This window comes from Oncorhynchus gorbuscha, linkage group LG19 (assembly GCF_021184085.1).
Source record: "Oncorhynchus gorbuscha isolate QuinsamMale2020 ecotype Even-year linkage group LG19, OgorEven_v1.0, whole genome shotgun sequence".
Classification (NCBI taxonomy): Eukaryota; Metazoa; Chordata; class Actinopteri; order Salmoniformes; family Salmonidae; genus Oncorhynchus; species Oncorhynchus gorbuscha.
The window spans coordinates 15558911-15578377 of NC_060191.1; the positions used below are offsets into that span (position 1 = coordinate 15558911).

Below are 19467 nucleotides of genomic sequence, written 5' to 3' on the forward strand. Positions count from 1 at the left end.
CTCTCTAGAACCTCAAGGGGGGGTAGACCCCTGCTTGTTTAACATTTGTGTACACAGGACATGATGATGTCTGCTCTCTCTAGAACCTCAAGGGGGGTAGAACCCTGCTTGTTTTACATTTGTGTACACAGGACATGATGATGTCTGCTCTCTCTAGAACCTCAAGGGGGGGTAGACCCCTGCTTGTTTTACTTTTGTGTACACAGGACATGCTGATGTCTGCTCTCTCTAGAACCTCAAGGGGGGGTAGACCCCTGCTTGTTTTACATTTGTGTACACAGGACATGATGATGTCTGCTCTCTCTAGAACCTCAAGGGGGGTAGACCCCTGCTTGTTTTACATTTGTGTACACAGGACATGATGATGTCTGCTCTCTCTAGAACCTCAAGGGTGGTAGACCCCCGCTTGTTTTACATTTGTGTACACAGGACATGATGATGTCTGCTCTCTCTAGAACCTCAAGGGGGGGTAGACCCCTGCTTGTTTAACATTTGTGTACACAGGACATGATGATGTCTGCTCTCTCTAGAACCTCAAGGGGGGGTGGACCCCTGCTTGTTTTACATTTGTGTACACAGGACATGATGATGTCTGCTCTCTCTAGAACCTCAAGGGGGGATAGACCCCTGCTTGTTTTACATTTGTGTACACAGGACATGATGATGTCTGCTCTCTCTAGAACCTCAAGGGTGATAGACCCCCGCTTGTTTTACATTTGTGTACACAGGACATGATGATGTCTGCTCTCTCTAGAAGCTCAAGGGGGGGTAGACCCCTGCTTGTTTTACATTTGTGTACACAGGACATGATGATGTCTGCTCTCTCTAGAACCTCAAGGGGGTAGACCCCCGCTTGTTTTACATTTGTGTACACAGGACATGATGATGTCCGCTCTCTCTAGAACCTCAAGGGGGCGGTAGACCCCTGCTTGTTTTACATTTGTGTACACAGGACATGATGATGTCTGCTCTCTCTAGAACCTCAAGGGTGATAGACCCCCGCTTGTTTTACATTTGTGTACACAGGACATGATGATGTCTGCTCTCTCTAGAACCTCAGAACCCCTCTTGTTTAAGGTGTACACAGGACATGATGATGTCTGCCTCTCTAGAACCTCAAGGGGGTAGACCCCTTTTTTACATTTGTGTACACAGGACATGATGATGCCTGCTCTCTCTAGAACCTCAAGGGGGGGTAGACCCCTGCTTGTTTTACATTTGTGTACACAGGACATGATGATGCCTGCTATCTCTAGAACCTCAAGGGGGGTAGACCCCTGCTTGTTTTACATTTGTGTACACAGGACATGATGATGTCTGCTCTCTCTAGAACCTCAAGGGGGGTAGACCCCTGCTTGTTTTACATTTGTGTACACAGGACATGATGATGTCTGCTCTCTCTAGAACCTCAAGGGGGGGTAGACCCCTGCTTGTTTTACATTTGTGTACACAGGACATGATGATGTCTGCTCTCTCTAGAACCTCAAGGGGGATAGACCCTGCTTGTTTTACATTTGTGTACACAGGACATGATGATGTCTGCTCTCTCTAGAACCTCAAGGGTGGTAGACCCCGCTTGTTTTACATTTGTGTACACAGGACATGATGATGTCTGCTCTCTCTAGAACCTCAAGGGGGTAGACCCCTGCTTGTTTTACATTTGTGTACACAGGACATGATGATGTCTGCTCTCTCTAGAACCTCAAGGGTGGTAGACCCCGCTTGTTTTACATTTGTGTACACAGGACATGATGATGTCTGCTCTCTCTAGAACCTCAAGGGGGTAGACCCCTGCTTGTTTTACATTTGTGTACACAGGACATGATGATGTCTGCTCTCTCTAGAACCTCAAGGGGGTAGAACCCTGCTTGTTTTACATTTGTGTACACAGGACATGATGATGTCTGCTCTCTCTAGAACCTCAAGGGGGTAGACCCCTGCTTGTTTTACTTTTGTGTACACAGGACATGATGATGTCTACTCTCTCTAGAACCTCAAGGGGGTAGACCCCTGCTTGTTTTACATTTGTGTACACAGGACATGATGATGTCTGCTCTCTCTAGAACCTCAAGGGGGATAGACCCCTGCTTGTTTTACATTTGTGTACACAGGACATGATGATGTCTGCTCTCTCTAGAACCTCAAGGGGGTAGACCCCTGCTTGTTTTACATTTGTGTACACAGGACATGATGATGTCTGCTCTCTCTAGAACCTCAAGGGGGTAGACCCCTGCTTGTTTTACATTTGTGTACACAGGACATGATGATGTCTGCTCTCTCTAGAACCTCAAGGGGGATAGACCCCTGCTTGTTTTACATTTGTGTACACAGGACATGATGATGTCTGCTCTCTCTAGAACCTCAAGGGTGGTAGACCCCGCTTGTTTTACATTTGTGTACACAGGACATGATGATGTCTGCTCTCTCTAGAACCTCAAGGGGGGGTAGACCCCTGCTTGTTTTACATTTGTGTACACAGGACATGATGATGTCTGCTCTCTCTAGAACCTCAAGGGGGGATAGACCCCTGCTTGTTTTACATTTGTGTACACAGGACATGATGATGTCTGCTCTCTCTAGAACCTCAAGGGTGGTAGACCCCCGCTTGTTTTACATTTGTGTACACAGGACATGATGATGTCTGCTCTCTCTAGAACCTCAAGGAGGGGTAGACCCCTGCTTGTTTAACATTTGTGTACACAGGACATGATGATGTCTGCTCTCTCTAGAACCTCAAGGGGGTAGACCCCTGCCTGTTTTACATTTGTGTACACAGGACATGATGATGCCTGCTCTCTCTAGAACCTCAAGGGGGGGTAGACCCCTGCTTGTTTTACATTTGTGTACACAGGACATGATGATGCCTGCTATCTCTAGAACCTCAAGGGGGGGGTAGACCCCTGCTTGTTTTACATTTGTGTACACAGGATATGATGATGTCTGCTCTCTCTAGAACCTCAAGGGGGGGTAGACCCCTGCTTGTTTTACATTTGTGTACACAGGACATGATGATGTCTGCTCTCTCTAGAACCTCAAGGGGGGGTAGACCCCTGCTTGTTTTACATTTGTGTACACAGGACATGATGATGTCTGCTCTCTCTAGAACCTCAAGGGGGGATAGACCCCTGCTTGTTTTACATTTGTGTACACAGGACATGATGATGTCTGCTCTCTCTAGAACCTCAAGGGTGGTAGACCCCCGCTTGTTTTACATTTGTGTACACAGGGCATGATGATGTCTGCTCTCTCTAGAACCTCAAGGGGGGGTAGACCCCTGCTTGTTTTACATTTGTGTACACAGGACATGATGATGTCTGCTCTCTCTAGAACCTCAAGGGTGGTAGACCCCCGCTTGTTTTACATTTGTGTACACAGGACATGATGATGTTTGCTCTCTCTAGAACCTCAAGGGGGGGTAACCCCTGCTTGTTTAACATTTGTGTACACAGGACATGATGATGTCTGCTCTCTCTAGAACCTCAAGGGGGGTAGAACCCTGCTTGTTTTACATTTGTGTACACAGGACATGATGATGTCTGCTCTCTCTAGAACCTCAAGGGGGGGTAGACCCCTGCTTGTTTTACTTTTGTGTACACAGGACATGCTGATGTCTACTCTCTCTAGAACCTCAAGGGGGGTAGACCCCTGCTTGTTTTACATTTGTGTACACAGGACATGATGATGTCTGCTCTCTCTAGAACCTCAAGGGGGGATAGACCCCTGCTTGTTTTACATTTGTGTACACAGGACATGATGATGTCTGCTCTCTCTAGAACCTCAAGGGTGGTAGACCCCTGCTTGTTTTACATTTGTGTACACAGGACATGATGATGTCTGCTCTCTCTAGAACCTCAAGGGGGGGTAGACCCCTGCTTGTTTTACATTTGTGTACACAGGACATGATGATGTCTGCTCTCTCTAGAACCTCAAGGGGGATAGACCCCTGCTTGTTTTACATTTGTGTACACAGGACATGATGATGTCTGCTCTCTCTAGAACCTCAAGGGTGGTAGACCCCGCTTGTTTTACATTTGTGTACACAGGACATGATGATGTCTGCTCTCTCTAGAACCTCAAGGGGGTAGACCCCTGCTTGTTTTACATTTGTGTACACAGGACATGATGATGTCTGCTCTCTCTAGAACCTCAAGGGGGGTAGACCCCTGCTTGTTTTACATTTGTGTACACAGGACATGATGATGTCTGCTCTCTCTAGAACCTCAAGGGTGGTAGACCCCCGCTTGTTTTACATTTGTGTACACAGGACATGATGATGTCTGCTCTCCCTAGAACCTCAAGGGGGGGTAGACCCCTGCTTGTTTTACATTTGTGTACACAGGACATGATGATGTCTGCTCTCTCTAGAACCTCAAGGGTGGTAGACCCCCGCTTGTTTTACATTTGTGTACACAGGACATGATGATGTCTGCTCTCTCTAGAACCTCAAGGGGGGGTAACATTTGTGTACACAGGACATGATGATGTCTGCTCTCTCTAGAACCTCAAGGGGGGTAGACCCCTGCTTGTTTTACATTTGTGTACAGAGGACATGATGATGCCTGCTCTCTCTAGAACCTCAAGGGGGGTAGACCGCTGCTTGTTTTACATTTGTGTACACAGGACATGATGATGTCTGCTCTCTCTAGAACCTCAAGGGGGGTAGACCCCTGCTTGTTTTACATTTGTGTACACAGGACATGATGATGTCTGCTCTCTCTAGAACCTCAAGGGGGGTAGACCCCTGCTTGTTTTACATTTGTGTACACAGGACATGATGATGTCTGCTCTCTCTAGAACCTCAAGGGTGGTAGACCCCCGCTTGTTTTACATTTGTGTACACAGGACATGATGATGTCTGCTCTCTCTAGAACCTCAAGGGGGGTAGACCACTGCTTGTTTTACATTTGTGTACACAGGACATGATGATGTCTGCTCTCTCTAGAACCTCAAGGGGGGTAGACCCCCACTTGTTTTACATTTGTGTACACAGGACATGATGATGTCTGCTCTCTCTAGAACCTCAAGGGGTGGTAGACCACCGCTTGTTTTACATTTGTGTACACAGGACATGATGATGTCTGCTCTCTCTAGAACCTCAAGGGGGGATAGACCCCTGCTTGTTTTACATTTGTGTACACAGGACATGATGATGTCTGCTCTCTCTAGAACCTCAAGGGGGGGTAGACCCCTGCTTGTTTTACATTTGTGTACACAGGACATGATGATGTCTGCTCTCTCTAGAACCTCAAGGGTGGTAGACCCCCGCTTGTTTTACATTTGTGTACACAGGACATGATGATGTCTGCTCTCTCTAGAACCTCAAGGGGGGGTAACCCCTGCTTGTTTAACATTTGTGTACACAGGACATGATGATGTCTGCTCTCTCTAGAACCTCAAGGGGGGTAGAACCCTGCTTGTTTTACATTTGTGTACACAGGACATGATGATGTCTGCTCTCTCTAGAACCTCAAGGGGGGGTAGACCACCGCTTGTTTTACATTTGTGCACACAGGACATGATGATGTCTGCTCTCTCTAGAACCTCAAGGGGGGGTAGACCCCTGCTTGTTTTACTTTTGTATACACAGGACATGATGATGTCTGCTCTCTCTAGAACCTCAAGGGGGGGTAGACCCCTGCTTGTTTTACATTTGTGTACACAGGACATGATGATGTCTGCTCTCTCTAGAACCTCAAGGGGGGATAGACCCCTGCTTGTTTTACATTTGTGTACACAGGACATGATGATGTCTGCTCTCTCTAGAACCTCAAGGGTGGTAGACCCCCGCTTGTTTTACATTTGTGTACACAGGACATGATGATGTCTGCTCTCTCTAGAACCTCAAGGGGGGGTAGACCCCTGCTTGTTTTACATTTGTGTACACAGGACATGATGATGTCTACTCTCTCTAGAACCTCAAGGGTGGTAGACCCCGCTTGTTTTACATTTGTGTACACAGGACATGATGATGTCTGCTCTCTCTAGAACCTCAAGGGGGGGTAGACCACCGCTTGTTTTACATTTGTGTACACAGGACATGATGATGCCTGCTATCTCTAGAACCTCAAGGGGGGGTAGACCCCTGCTTGTTTTACATTTGTGTACACAGGACATGATGATGTCTGCTCTCTCTAGAACCTCAAGGGGGGGGTAGACCCCTGCTTGTTTTACATTTGTGTACACAGGATATGATGATGTCTGCTCTCTCTAGAACCTCAAGGGGGGGTAGACCCCTGCTTGTTTTACATTTGTGTACACAGGACATGATGATGTCTGCTCTCTCTAGAACCTCAAGGGGGGGTAGACCCCTGCTTGTTTTACATTTGTGTACACAGGACATGATGATGTCTGCTCTCTCTAGAACCTCAAGGGGGATAGACCCCTGCTTGTTTTACATTTGTGTACACAGGACATGATGATGTCTGCTCTCTCTAGAACCTCAAGGGGGGATAGACCCCTGCTTGTTTTACATTTGTGTACACAGGGCATGATGATGTCTGCTCTCTCTAGAACCTCAAGGGTGGTAGACCCCCGCTTGTTTTACATTTGTGTACACAGGACATGATGATGTCTGCTCTCTCTAGAACCTCAAGGGGGGGTAGACCCCTGCTTGTTTTACATTTGTGTACACAGGACATGATGATGTCTGCTCTCTCTAGAACCTCAAGGGTGGTAGACCCCGCTTGTTTTACATTTGTGTACACAGGACATGATGATGTCTGCTCTCTCTAGAACCTCAAGGGGGTAGACCACTGCTTGTTTTACATTTGTGTACACAGGACATGATGATGTCTGCTCTCTCTAGAACCTCAAGGGGGTAGACCCCTGCTTGTTTTACATTTGTGTACACAGGACATGATGATGTCTGCTCTCTCTAGAACCTCAAGGGGGGGTAGACCCCTGCTTGTTTTACATTTGTGTACACAGGACATGATGATGTCTGCTCTCTCTAGAACCTCAAGGGGGGGTAGACCCCTGCTTGTTTTACATTTGTGTACACAGGACATGATGATGTCTGCTCTCTCTAGAACCTCAAGGGGGTAGACCCCTGCTTGTTTTACATTTGTGTACACAGGACATGATGATGTCTGCTCTCTCTAGAACCTCAAGGGTGGTAGACCCCCGCTTGTTTTACATTTGTGTACACAGGACATGATGATGTCTGCTCTCTCTAGAACCTCAAGGGGGGGTAACTCCTGCTTGTTTAACATTTGTGTACACAGGACATGATGATGTCTGCTCTCTCTAGAACCTCAAGGGGGTAGAACCCTGCTTGTTTTACATTTGTGTACACAGGACATGATGATGTCTGCTCTCTCTAGAACCTCAAGGGGGGTAGACCCCGCTTGTTTTACATTTGTGCACACAGGACATGATGATGTCTGCTCTCTCTAGAACCTCAAGGGGGGGTAGACCCCTGCTTGTTTTACTTTTGTATACACAGGACATGATGATGTCTGCTCTCTCTAGAACCTCAAGGGGGGGTAGACCCCTGCTTGTTTTACATTTGTGTACACAGGACATGATGATGTCTGCTCTCTCTAGAACCTCAAGGGGGGATAGACCCCTGCTTGTTTTACATTTGTGTACACAGGACATGATGATGTCTGCTCTCTCTAGAACCTCAAGGGGGTAGACCCCTGCTTGTTTTACATTTGTGTACACAGGACATGATGATGTCTGCTCTCTCTAGAACCTCAAGGGGGGGTAGACCCCTGCTTGTTTTACATTTGTGTACACAGGACATGATGATGTCTACTCTCTCTAGAACCTCAAGGGTGGTAGACCCCCGCTTGTTTTACATTTGTGTACACAGGACATGATGATGTCTGCTCTCTCTAGAACCTCAAGGGGGTAGACCCCGCTTGTTTTACATTTGTGTACACAGGACATGATGATGCCTGCTATCTCTAGAACCTCAAGGGGGGTAGACCCCTGCTTGTTTTACATTTGTGTACACAGGACATGATGATGTCTGCTCTCTCTAGAACCTCAAGGGGGGTAGACCCCTGCTTGTTTTACATTTGTGTACACAGGATATGATGATGTCTGCTCTCTCTAGAACCTCAAGGGGGGGTAGACCCCTGCTTGTTTTACATTTGTGTACACAGGACATGATGATGTCTGCTCTCTCTAGAACCTCAAGGGGGGTAGACCCCTGCTTGTTTTACATTTGTGTACACAGGACATGATGATGTCTGCTCTCTCTAGAACCTCAAGGGGGATAGACCCCTGCTTGTTTTACATTTGTGTACACAGGACATGATGATGTCTGCTCTCTCTAGAACCTCAAGGGGGGATAGACCCCTGCTTGTTTTACATTTGTGTACACAGGACATGATGATGTCTGCTCTCTCTAGAACCTCAAGGGTGGTAGACCCCCGCTTGTTTTACATTTGTGTACACAGGACATGATGATGTCTGCTCTCTCTAGAACCTCAAGGGGGGGTAGACCCCTGCTTGTTTTACATTTGTGTACACAGGACATGATGATGTCTGCTCTCTCTAGAACCTCAAGGGTGGTAGACCCCCGCTTGTTTTACATTTGTGTACACAGGACATGATGATGTCTGCTCTCTCTAGAACCTCAAGGGGGGGTAGACCCCTGCTTGTTTAACATTTGTGTACACAGGACATGATGATGTCTGCTCTCTCTAGAACCTCAAGGGGGGTAGACCCCTGGTTGTTTTACATTTGTGTACACAGGACATGATGATGCCTGCTCTCTCTAGAACCTCAAGGGGGGGTAGACCCCTGCTTGTTTTACATTTGTGTACACAGGACATGATGATGTCTGCTCTCTCTAGAACCTCAAGGGTGGTAGACCCCCGCTTGTTTTACATTTGTGTACACAGGACATGATGATGTCTGCTCTCTCTAGAACCTCAAGGGGGGTAGACCACCGCTTGTTTTACATTTGTGTACACAGGACATGATGATGCCTGCTATCTCTAGAACCTCAAGGGGGGGTAGACCCCTGCTTGTTTTACATTTGTGTACACAGGACATGATGATGTCTGCTCTCTCTAGAACCTCAAGGGGGGGTAGACCCCTGCTTGTTTTACATTTGTGTACACAGGATATGATGATGTCTGCTCTCTCTAGAACCTCAAGGGGGGGTAGACCCCTGCTTGTTTTACATTTGTGTACACAGGACATGATGATGTCTGCTCTCTCTAGAACCTCAAGGGGGGGTAGACCCCTGCTTGTTTTACATTTGTGTACACAGGACATGATGATGTCTGCTCTCTCTAGAACCTCAAGGGGGGATAGACCCCTGCTTGTTTTACATTTGTGTACACAGGACATGATGATGTCTGCTCTCTCTAGAACCTCAAGGGGGGATAGACCCCTGCTTGTTTTACATTTGTGTACACAGGACATGATGATGTCTGCTCTCTCTAGAACCTCAAGGGTGGTAGACCCCCGCTTGTTTTACATTTGTGTACACAGGACATGATGATGTCTGCTCTCTCTAGAACCTCAAGGGGGGATAGACCCCTGCTTGTTTTACATTTGTGTACACAGGACATGATGATGTCTGCTCTCTCTAGAACCTCAAGGGTGGTAGACCCCCGCTTGTTTTACATTTGTGTACACAGGACATGATGATGTCTGCTCTCTCTAGAACCTCAAGGGGGGTAGACCCCTGCTTGTTTAACATTTGTGTACACAGGACATGATGATGTCTGCTCTCTCTAGAACCTCAAGGGGGTAGACCCTGCTTGTTTTACATTTGTGTACACAGGACATGATGATGCCTGCTCTCTCTAGAACCTCAAGGGGGGGTAGACCCCTGCTTGTTTTACATTTGTGTACACAGGACATGATGATGTCTGCTCTCTCTAGAACCTCAAGGGGGGGTAGACCCCTGCTTGTTTTACTTTTGTGTACACAGGACATGATGATGTCTACTCTCTCTAGAACCTCAAGGGTGGTAGACCCCCGCTTGTTTTACATTTGTGTACACAGGACATGATGATGTCTGCTCTCTCTAGAACCTCAAGGGGGGGTAGACCACCGCTTGTTTTACATTTGTGTACACAGGACATGATGATGCCTGCTATCTCTAGAACCTCAAGGGGGGGTAGACCCCTGCTTGTTTTACATTTGTGTACACAGGACATGATGATGTCTGCTCTCTCTAGAACCTCAAGGGGGGGGGGTAGACCCCTGCTTGTTTTACATTTGTGTACACAGGATATGATGATGTCTGCTCTCTCTAGAACCTCAAGGGGGGGTAGACCCCTGCTTGTTTTACATTTGTGTACACAGGACATGATGATGTCTGCTCTCTCTAGAACCTCAAGGGGGGGTAGACCCCTGCTTGTTTTACATTTGTGTACACAGGACATGATGATGTCTGCTCTCTCTAGAACCTCAAGGGGGATAGACCCCTGCTTGTTTTACATTTGTGTACACAGGACATGATGATGTCTGCTCTCTCTAGAACCTCAAGGGGGGATAGACCCCTGCTTGTTTTACATTTGTGTACACAGGACATGATGATGTCTGCTCTCTCTAGAACCTCAAGGGTGGTAGACCCCCGCTTGTTTTACATTTGTGTACACAGGACATGATGATGTCTGCTCTCTCTAGAACCTCAAGGGGGGGTAGACCCCTGCTTGTTTTACATTTGTGTACACAGGACATGATGATGTCTGCTCTCTCTAGAACCTCAAGGGTGGTAGACCCCCGCTTGTTTTACATTTGTGTACACAGGACATGATGATGTCTGCTCTCTCTAGAACCTCAAGGGGGGGTAGACCCCTGCTTGTTTAACATTTGTGTACACAGGACATGATGATGTCTGCTCTCTCTAGAACCTCAAGGGGGGTAGACCCCTGCTTGTTTTACATTTGTGTACACAGGACATGATGATGCCTGCTCTCTCTAGAACCTCAAGGGGGGTAGACCCCTGCTTGTTTTACATTTGTGTACACAGGACATGATGATGTCTGCTCTCTCTAGAACCTCAAGGGGGGGTAGACCCCTGCTTGTTTTACTTTTGTGTACACAGGACATGATGATGTCTACTCTCTCTAGAACCTCAAGGGGGGGTAGACCCCTGCTTGTTTAACATTTGTGTACACAGGACATGATGATGTCTGCTCTCTCTAGAACCTCAAGGGGGGTAGACCCCTGCTTGTTTTACATTTGTGTACACAGGACATGATGATGTCTGCTCTCTCTAGAACCTCAAGGGGGTAGACCCCTGCTTGTTTTACTTTTGTGTACACAGGACATGATGATGTCTACTCTCTCTAGAACCTCAAGGGGGGGTAGACCCCTGCTTGTTTTACATTTGTGTACACAGGACATGATGATGTCTGCTCTCTCTAGAACCTCAAGGGTGGTAGACCCCCGCTTGTTTTACATTTGTGTACACAGGACATGATGATGTCTGCTCTCTCTAGAACCTCAAGGGGGGTAGACCCCTGCTTGTTTTACATTTGTGTACACAGGACATGATGATGTCTGCTCTCTCTAGAACCTCAAGGGGGGTAGACCCCCACTTGTTTTACATTTGTGTACACAGGACATGATGATGTCTGCTCTCTCTAGAACCTCAAGGGGGGGTAGACCCCTGCTTGTTTTACATTTGTGTACACAGGACATGATGATGTCTGCTCTCTCTAGAACCTCAAGGGGGGGTAGACCCCTGCTTGTTTTACTTTTGTATACACAGGACATGATGATGTCTGCTCTCTCTAGAACCTCAAGGGGGGGTAGACCCCTGCTTGTTTTACATTTGTGTACACAGGACATGATGATGTCTGCTCTCTCTAGAACCTCAAGGGGGGATAGACCCCTGCTTGTTTTAAATTTGTGTACACAGGACATGATGATGTCTGCTCTCTCTAGAACCTCAAGGGGGGGTAGACCCCTGCTTGTTTTACTTTTGTATACACAGGACATGATGATGTCTGCTCTCTCTAGAACCTCAAGGGGGGGTAGACCCCTGCTTGTTTTACATTTGTGTACCCAGGACATGATGATGTCTGCTCTCTCTAGAACCTCAAGGGAGATAGACCCCTGCTTGTTTTACATTTGTGTACACAGGACATGATGATGCCTGCTATCTCTAGAACCTCAAGGGGGGTAGACCCCTGCTTGTTTTACATTTGTGTACACAGGACATGATGATGTCTGCTCTCTCTAGAACCTCAAGGGGGTAGACCCCTGCTTGTTTTACATTTGTGTACACAGGACATGATGATGTTTACTCTCTCTAGAACCTCAAGGGGGGGTAGACCCCTGCTTGTTTTACATTTGTGTACACAGGACATGATGATGTCTGATCTCTCTAGAACCTCAAGGGGGGGTAGACCCCTGCTCGTTTTACATGTGTGTACACAGGACATGATGATGTCTGCTCTGTCTAGAACATCAAGGGGGGTAGACCCCTGCTTGTTTTACATTTGTATACACAGGACATGATGATGTCTGCTCTCTCTAGAACCTTAAGGGGGGTAGGCCCCTGCTTGTTTTACATTTGTGTACACAGGACATGATGATGTCTGCCCTCTCTAGAACCTCAAGGGGGGGTATAAACCTGCTGGTTTTACATTTGTGTACACAGGACATGATGATGTCTGCTCTCTCTAGGACCTCAAGGGGGGGGGGGGTATACCCCTGTTTGTTTTACATTTGTGTACACAGGACATGATGATGTCTGCTCTCTCTAGAACCTCAAGGGGGGTAGGCCCCTGCTTGTTTTACATTTGTGTACACAGGACATGATGATGTCTGCTCTCGCTAGAACCTCAAGGGGGGGTAGACCCCTGCTTGTTTTACATTTGTGTACACAGGACATGATGATGTCTGCTCTCTCTAGAACCTCAAGGGGGGGTAGACCCCTGCTTGTTTTACATTTGTGTACACAGGACATGATGATGTCTGCTCTCCTTAGAACCTCAAGGGGGGATAGACCCCTGCTTGTTTTACTTTTGTGTACACAGGACATGATGATGTCTGCTCTCTCTAGAACCTCAAGGGGGGGTAGACCCCTGCTTGTTTTACATTTGTGTACACAGGACATGATGATGTCTGCTCTCTCTAGAACCTCAAGGGGGGGTAGACCCCTGCTTGTTTTACAGTTGTGTATACAGGACATGATGATGTCTGCTCTCTCTAGAACCTCAAGGGTGGTAGACCCCCGCTTGTTTTACATTTGTGTACACAGGACATGATGATGATGTCTGCTCTCTCTAGAACCTCAAGGGGGGGTAGACCCCTTCTTGTTTTACATTTGTGTACACAGGACATGATGATGTCTGCTCTCTCTAGAACCTCAAGGGGGTAGACCCCTGTTTGTTTTACATTTGTGTACACAGGACATGATGATGTCTGCTCTCTCTAGAACCTCAAGGGGGTAGACCCCCGCTTGTTTTACATTTGTGTACACAGGACATGATGATGTCCGCTCTCTCTAGAACCTCAAGGGGGGGGGGGGGTAGACCCCTGCTTGTTTTACATTTGTGTACACAGGACATGATGATGTCTGCTCTCTCTAGAACCTCAAGGGGGGTAGACACACCTGCTTGTTTTACATTTGTGTACACAGGACATGATGATGTCTGATCTCTGTAGAACCTCAAGGTGGGGTAGACCCCTGCTCGTTTTACATTTGTGTACACAGGACATGATGATGTTTACTCTCTCTAGAACCTCAAGGGGGGTAGACCCCTGCTTGTTTTACATTTGTGTACACAGGACATGATGATGTCTGCTCTCGCTAGAACCTCAAGGGGGGGTAGACCCCTGCTTGTTTTACATTTGTGTACACAGGATATGATGATGTCTGCTCTCTCTAGAACCTCAAGGGGGGATAGACCCCTGCTTGTTTTACATTTGTGTACACAGGACATGATGATGCCTGCTATCTCTAGAACCTCAAGGGGGGTAGACCCCTGCTTGTTTTACATTTGTGTACACAGGACATGATGATGTCTGCTCTCTCTAGAACCTCAAGGGGGTAGACCCCTGCTTGTTTTACATTTGTGTACACAGGACATGATGATGTTTACTCTCTCTAGAACCTCAAGGGGGGATAGACCCCTGCTCGTTTTACATGTGTGTACACAGGACATGATGATGTCTGCTCTCTGTAGAACCTCAAGGGGGGGTAGACCCCTGCTTGTTTTACATTTGTATACACAGGACATGATGATGTCTGCTCTCTCTAGAACCTTAAGGGGGGTAGGCCCCTGCTTGTTTTACTTTGTGTACACAGGACATGATGATGTCTGCCCTCTCTAGAACCTCAAGGGGGGGGTATAAACCTGCTGGTTTTACATTTGTGTACACAGGACATGATGATGTCTGCTCTCTCTAGGACCTCAAGGGGGGGGGGGGGGATATACCCCTGTTTGTTTTACATTTGTGTACACAGGACATGATGATATCTGCTCTCTCTAGAACCTCAAGGGGGGTAGGCCCCTGCTTGTTTTGCATTTGTGTACACAGGACATGATGATGTCTGCTCTCGCTAGAACCTCAAGGGGGGGTAGACCCCTGCTTGTTTTACATTTGTGTACACAGGATATGATGATGTCTGCTCTCTCTAGAACCTCAAGGGGGGATAGACCCCTGCTTGTTTTACATTTGTGTACACAGGACATGATGATGTCTGCTCTCTCTAGAACCTCAAGGGGGGGTAGACCCCTGCTTGTTTTACATTTGTGTACACAGGACATGATGATGTCTGCTCTCTCTAGAACCTCAAGGGGGGGGTAGACCCCTGCTTGTTTTACTTTTGTATACACAGGACATGATGATGTCTGCTCTCTCTAGAACCTCAAGGGGGGGTAGACCCCTGCTTGTTTTTACATTTGTGTACACAGGACATGATGATGTCTGCTCTCTCTAGAACCTCAAGGGGGGGTAGACCCCTGCTTGTTTTACATTTGTGTACACAGGACATGATGATGTCTGCTCTCTCTAGACCTCAAGGGGGGATAGACCCCTGCTTGTTTTACTTTTGTGTACACAGGACATGATGATGTCTGCTCTCTCTAGAACCTCAAGGGGGGGTAGACCCCTGCTTGTTTTACATTTGTGTACACAGGACATGATGATGTCTGCTCTCTCTAGAACCTCAAGGGGGGGTAGACCCCTGCTTGTTTTACAGTTGTGTATACAGGACATGATGATGTCTGCTCTCTCTAGAACCTCAAGGGTGGTAGACCCCCGCTTGTTTTACATTTGTGTACACAGGACATGATTATGTCTGCTCTCTCTAGAACCTCAAGGGGGGGTAGACCCCTGCTTGTTTTACATTTGTGTACACAGGACATGATGATGTCTGCTCTCTCTAGAACCTCAAGGGGGGTAGACCCCTGTTTGTTTTACATTTGTGTACACAGGACATGATGATGTCTGCTCTCTCTAGAACCTCAAGGGGGTATACCCCCGCTTGTTTTACATTTGTGTACACAGGACATGATGATGTCCGCTCTCTCTAGAACCTCAAGGGGGGGGGGGGTAGACCCCTGCTTGTTTTACATTTGTGTACACAGGACATGATGATGTCTGCTCTCTCTAGAACCTCAAGGGGGGTAGGCCCCTGCTTGTTTTACATTTGTGTACACAGGACATGATGATGTCTGCTCTCTCTAGAACCTCAAGGGTGGTAGACCCCCGCTTGTTTTACATTTGTGTACACAGGACATGATGATGATGTCTGCTCTCTCTAGAACCTCAAGGGGGGGTAGACCCCTTCTTGTTTTACATTTGTGTACACAGGACATGATGATGTCTGCTCTCTCTAGAACCTCAAGGGGGTAGACCCCTGTTTGTTTTACATTTGTGTACACAGGACATGATGATGTCTGCTCTCTCTAGAACCTCAAGGGGGTAGACCCCGCTTGTTTTACATTTGTGTACACAGGACATGATGATGTCCGCTCTCTCTAGAACCTCAAGGGGGGTAGACCCCTGCTTGTTTTACATTTGTGTACACAGGACATGATGATGTCTGCTCTCTCTAGAACCTCAAGGGGGGGGTAGACACCTGCTTGTTTTACATTTGTGTACACAGGACATGATGATGTCTGATCTCTGTAGAACCTCAAGGTGGGGTAGACCCCTGCTCGTTTTACATTTGTGTACACAGGACATGATGATGTTTACTCTCTCTAGAACCTCAAGGGGGGTAGACCCCTGCTTGTTTTACATTTGTGTACACAGGACATGATGATGTCTGCTCTCGCTAGAACCTCAAGGGGGGGTAGACCCCTGCTTGTTTTACATTTGTGTACACAGGATATGATGATGTCTGCTCTCTCTAGAACCTCAAGGGGGGATAGACCCCTGCTTGTTTTACATTTGTGTACACAGGACATGATGATGCCTGCTATCTCTAGAACCTCAAGGGGGGTAGACCCCTGCTTGTTTTACATTTGTGTACACAGGACATGATGATGTCTGCTCTCTCTAGAACCTCAAGGGGGTAGACCCCTGCTTGTTTTACATTTGTGTACACAGGACATGATGATGTTTACTCTCTCTAGAACCTCAAGGGGGGATAGACCCCTGCTCGTTTTACATGTGTGTACACAGGACATGATGATGTCTGCTCTCTGTAGAACCTCAAGGGGGGGTAGACCCCTGCTTGTTTTACATTTGTATACACAGGACATGATGATGTCTGCTCTCTCTAGAACCTCAAGGGGGGTAGACCCCTGCCTGTTTTACATTTGTGTACACAGGACATGATGATGCCTGCTCTCTCTAGAACCTCAAGGGGGGGTAGACCCCTGCTTGTTTTACATTTGTGTACACAGGACATGATGATGTCTGCTCTCTCTAGAACCTCAAGGGGGGGTAGACCCCTGCTTGTTTTACATTTGTGTACTCAGGACATGATGATGTCTGCTCTCTCTAGAACCTCAAGGGGGGGTAGACACCCGCTTGTTTTACATTTGTGTACACAGGACATGATGATGTCTGCTCTCTCTAGAACCTCAAGGGGGGGTAGACCCCTGCTTGTTTTACATTTGTGTACACAGGACATGATGATGTCTGCTCTCTCTAGAACCGCAAGGGGGGGTAGACCCCTGCTTGTTTTACATTTGTATACACAGGACATGATGATGTCTGCTCTCTCTAGAACCTCAAGGGGGGGTAGACCCCTGCTTGTTTTACATTTGTGTATACAGGACATGATGATGTCTGCTCTCTCTAGAACCTCAAGGGGGGGTAGACCCCTGCTTGTTTTACATTTGTGTACTCAGGACATGATGATGTCTGCTCTCTCTAGAACCTCAAGGGGGGGTAGACACCCGCTTGTTTTACATTTGTGTACACAGGACATGATGATGTCTGCTCTCTCTAGAACCTCAAGGGGGGTAGACCCCTGCTTGTTTTACATTTGTGTACACAGGACATGATGATGTCTGCTCTCTCTAGAACCTCAAGGGGGGGTAGACCCCTGCTTGTTTTACATTTGTGTACACAGGACATGATGATGTCTGCTCTCTCTAGAACCTCAAGGGGGGATAGACCCCTGCTTGTTTTACATTTGTGTACACAGGACATGATGATGTCTGCTCTCTCTAGAACCTCAAGGGGGGGTAGACCCCCGCTTGTTTTACATTTGTGTACACAGGACATGATGATGCCTGCTCTTTCTAGAACCTCAAGTGGGGGGGGTAGACCCCTGCTTGTTTTACATTTGTGTACACAGGACATGATGATGTCTGCTCTCTCTAGAACCTCAAGGGTGGTAGACCCCCGCTTGTTTTACATTTGTGTACACAGGACATGATGATGTCTGCTCTCTCTAGAACCTCAGGGGGGGGTAGACCCCTGCTTGTTTTACATTTGTGTACACAGGATATGATGATGTCTGCTCTCTCTAGAACCTCAAGGGGGGGTAGACCCCTGCTTGTTTTACATTTGTGTACACAGGACATGATGATGTCTGCTCTCTCTAGAACCTCAAGGGGGGGTTAGACCCCCTGCTTGTTTTACATTTGTGTACACAGGACATGATGATGTCTGCTCTCTCTAGAACCTCATGGGGGGGGGTAGACCCCTGCTTGTTTTACATTTGTGTACACAGGATATGATGATGTCTGCTCTCTCTAGAACCTCAAGGGGGGGTAGACCCCTGCTTGTTTTACATTTGTGTACACAGGACATGATGATGTCTGCTCTCTCTAGAACCTCAAGGGGGGTAGACCCCCTGCTTGTTTTACATTTGTGTACACAGGACATGATGATGCCTGCTCTCTCTAGAACCTCAAGGGGGGATAGACCCCTGCTTGTTTTACATTTGTGTACACAGGACATGATGATGTCTGCTCTCTCTAGAACCTCAAGGGGGGATAGACCCCTGCTTGTTTTACATTTGTGTACACAGGACATGATGATGTCTGCTCTCTCTAGAACCTCAAGGGGGGGGGGGTAGACCCCTGCTTGTTTTACATTTGTGTACACAGGACATGATGATGTCTGCTCTCTCTAGAACCTCAAGGGGGGGGGTAGACCCCTGTCTGTTTTACATTTGTGTACACAGGACATGATGATGTCTCCTCTGAAACAATGAAAATGCACTCCTGAGTTCATACTGTAGGCATGACACATTGCAAAAATACTATGTATATTATGCATTAAACTGACTAAAGGTAATCATAATTTGTATGGTGTATGCTGGCCATTGGTTTAACTTACCCCAAAAAGGTAAACATTTTGAAATATTAGCCCGCACAGTTAGAAAGATGCACTTTCATGCTAGGACTAGGACCTCATATTGAAGCTTATAAAGATCCCAACTGATGTATACAACTATCTTCTTTGGTTTAGATACAAGCATCATGATACCTATAACACAATAAATTAATTACATTAATAAATCAATTGTTTTTTTTACCTAACTTATCAATTTTCCATGTGGTTTCTTCCTTCACAGACTCTATGAAATGATGCCTTCATTACTAAATATTTGGTCACATTATTCATTTTGTGTATGGTTTCCTAGAAACAAGGGGTGGCTCAACTAACCCTTTGGCTCAACTTCCTCCCTTAACAGGTTTCACATTTAACAGACAGTTTTCCTCCACAATAATGATCAAAATGTTAAACGCAGCTCAAATCCCTGAGGGAATTGTTCAAATGTGTTTAACACAAACACAACCTTACACACACACACACTGCACTCACCTGTCTATATCCTGTCCTGGACCTGAGAGCCTCAGCCCTGAGCCGTTGTTGAGGGAGCCTTGTCTGGGGAGCCCAGGAGGTCTGCTTCTATCTGCTGATATGTCCCCTGTGGGCCCCTGGTAGAGGAGATCCTGCTGCAGTTTGGCCTTCTTCTCCTGGGGGGCCTCCTCGTGACGTCGACCCCTGGGGCCCTCAGACCCGCCCCGTGGCCCTGCGGCGCCGCTGTAGAACCACGCCCCCGACTTGGTTAGGATTTCTTGTTGTTTTCGGCACAAGTTGCATACCCACATAACCTGTACA

At 47.2% G+C, this 19467-nt stretch overlaps 1 protein-coding gene across 1 annotated transcript in view; it reads right to left on the bottom strand.

Annotated features, from left to right (window-relative positions):
• LOC124006088 (regulating synaptic membrane exocytosis protein 2-like) overlaps positions 1-19467 on the bottom strand; it is a 324465-nt gene that overhangs the window by 213777 nt on the left and 91221 nt on the right. Inside the window, 1 exon segment of the mRNA XM_046315851.1 lies at positions 19168-19460. Within this exon segment, the coding sequence (XP_046171807.1) occupies positions 19168-19460 (293 nt within the window).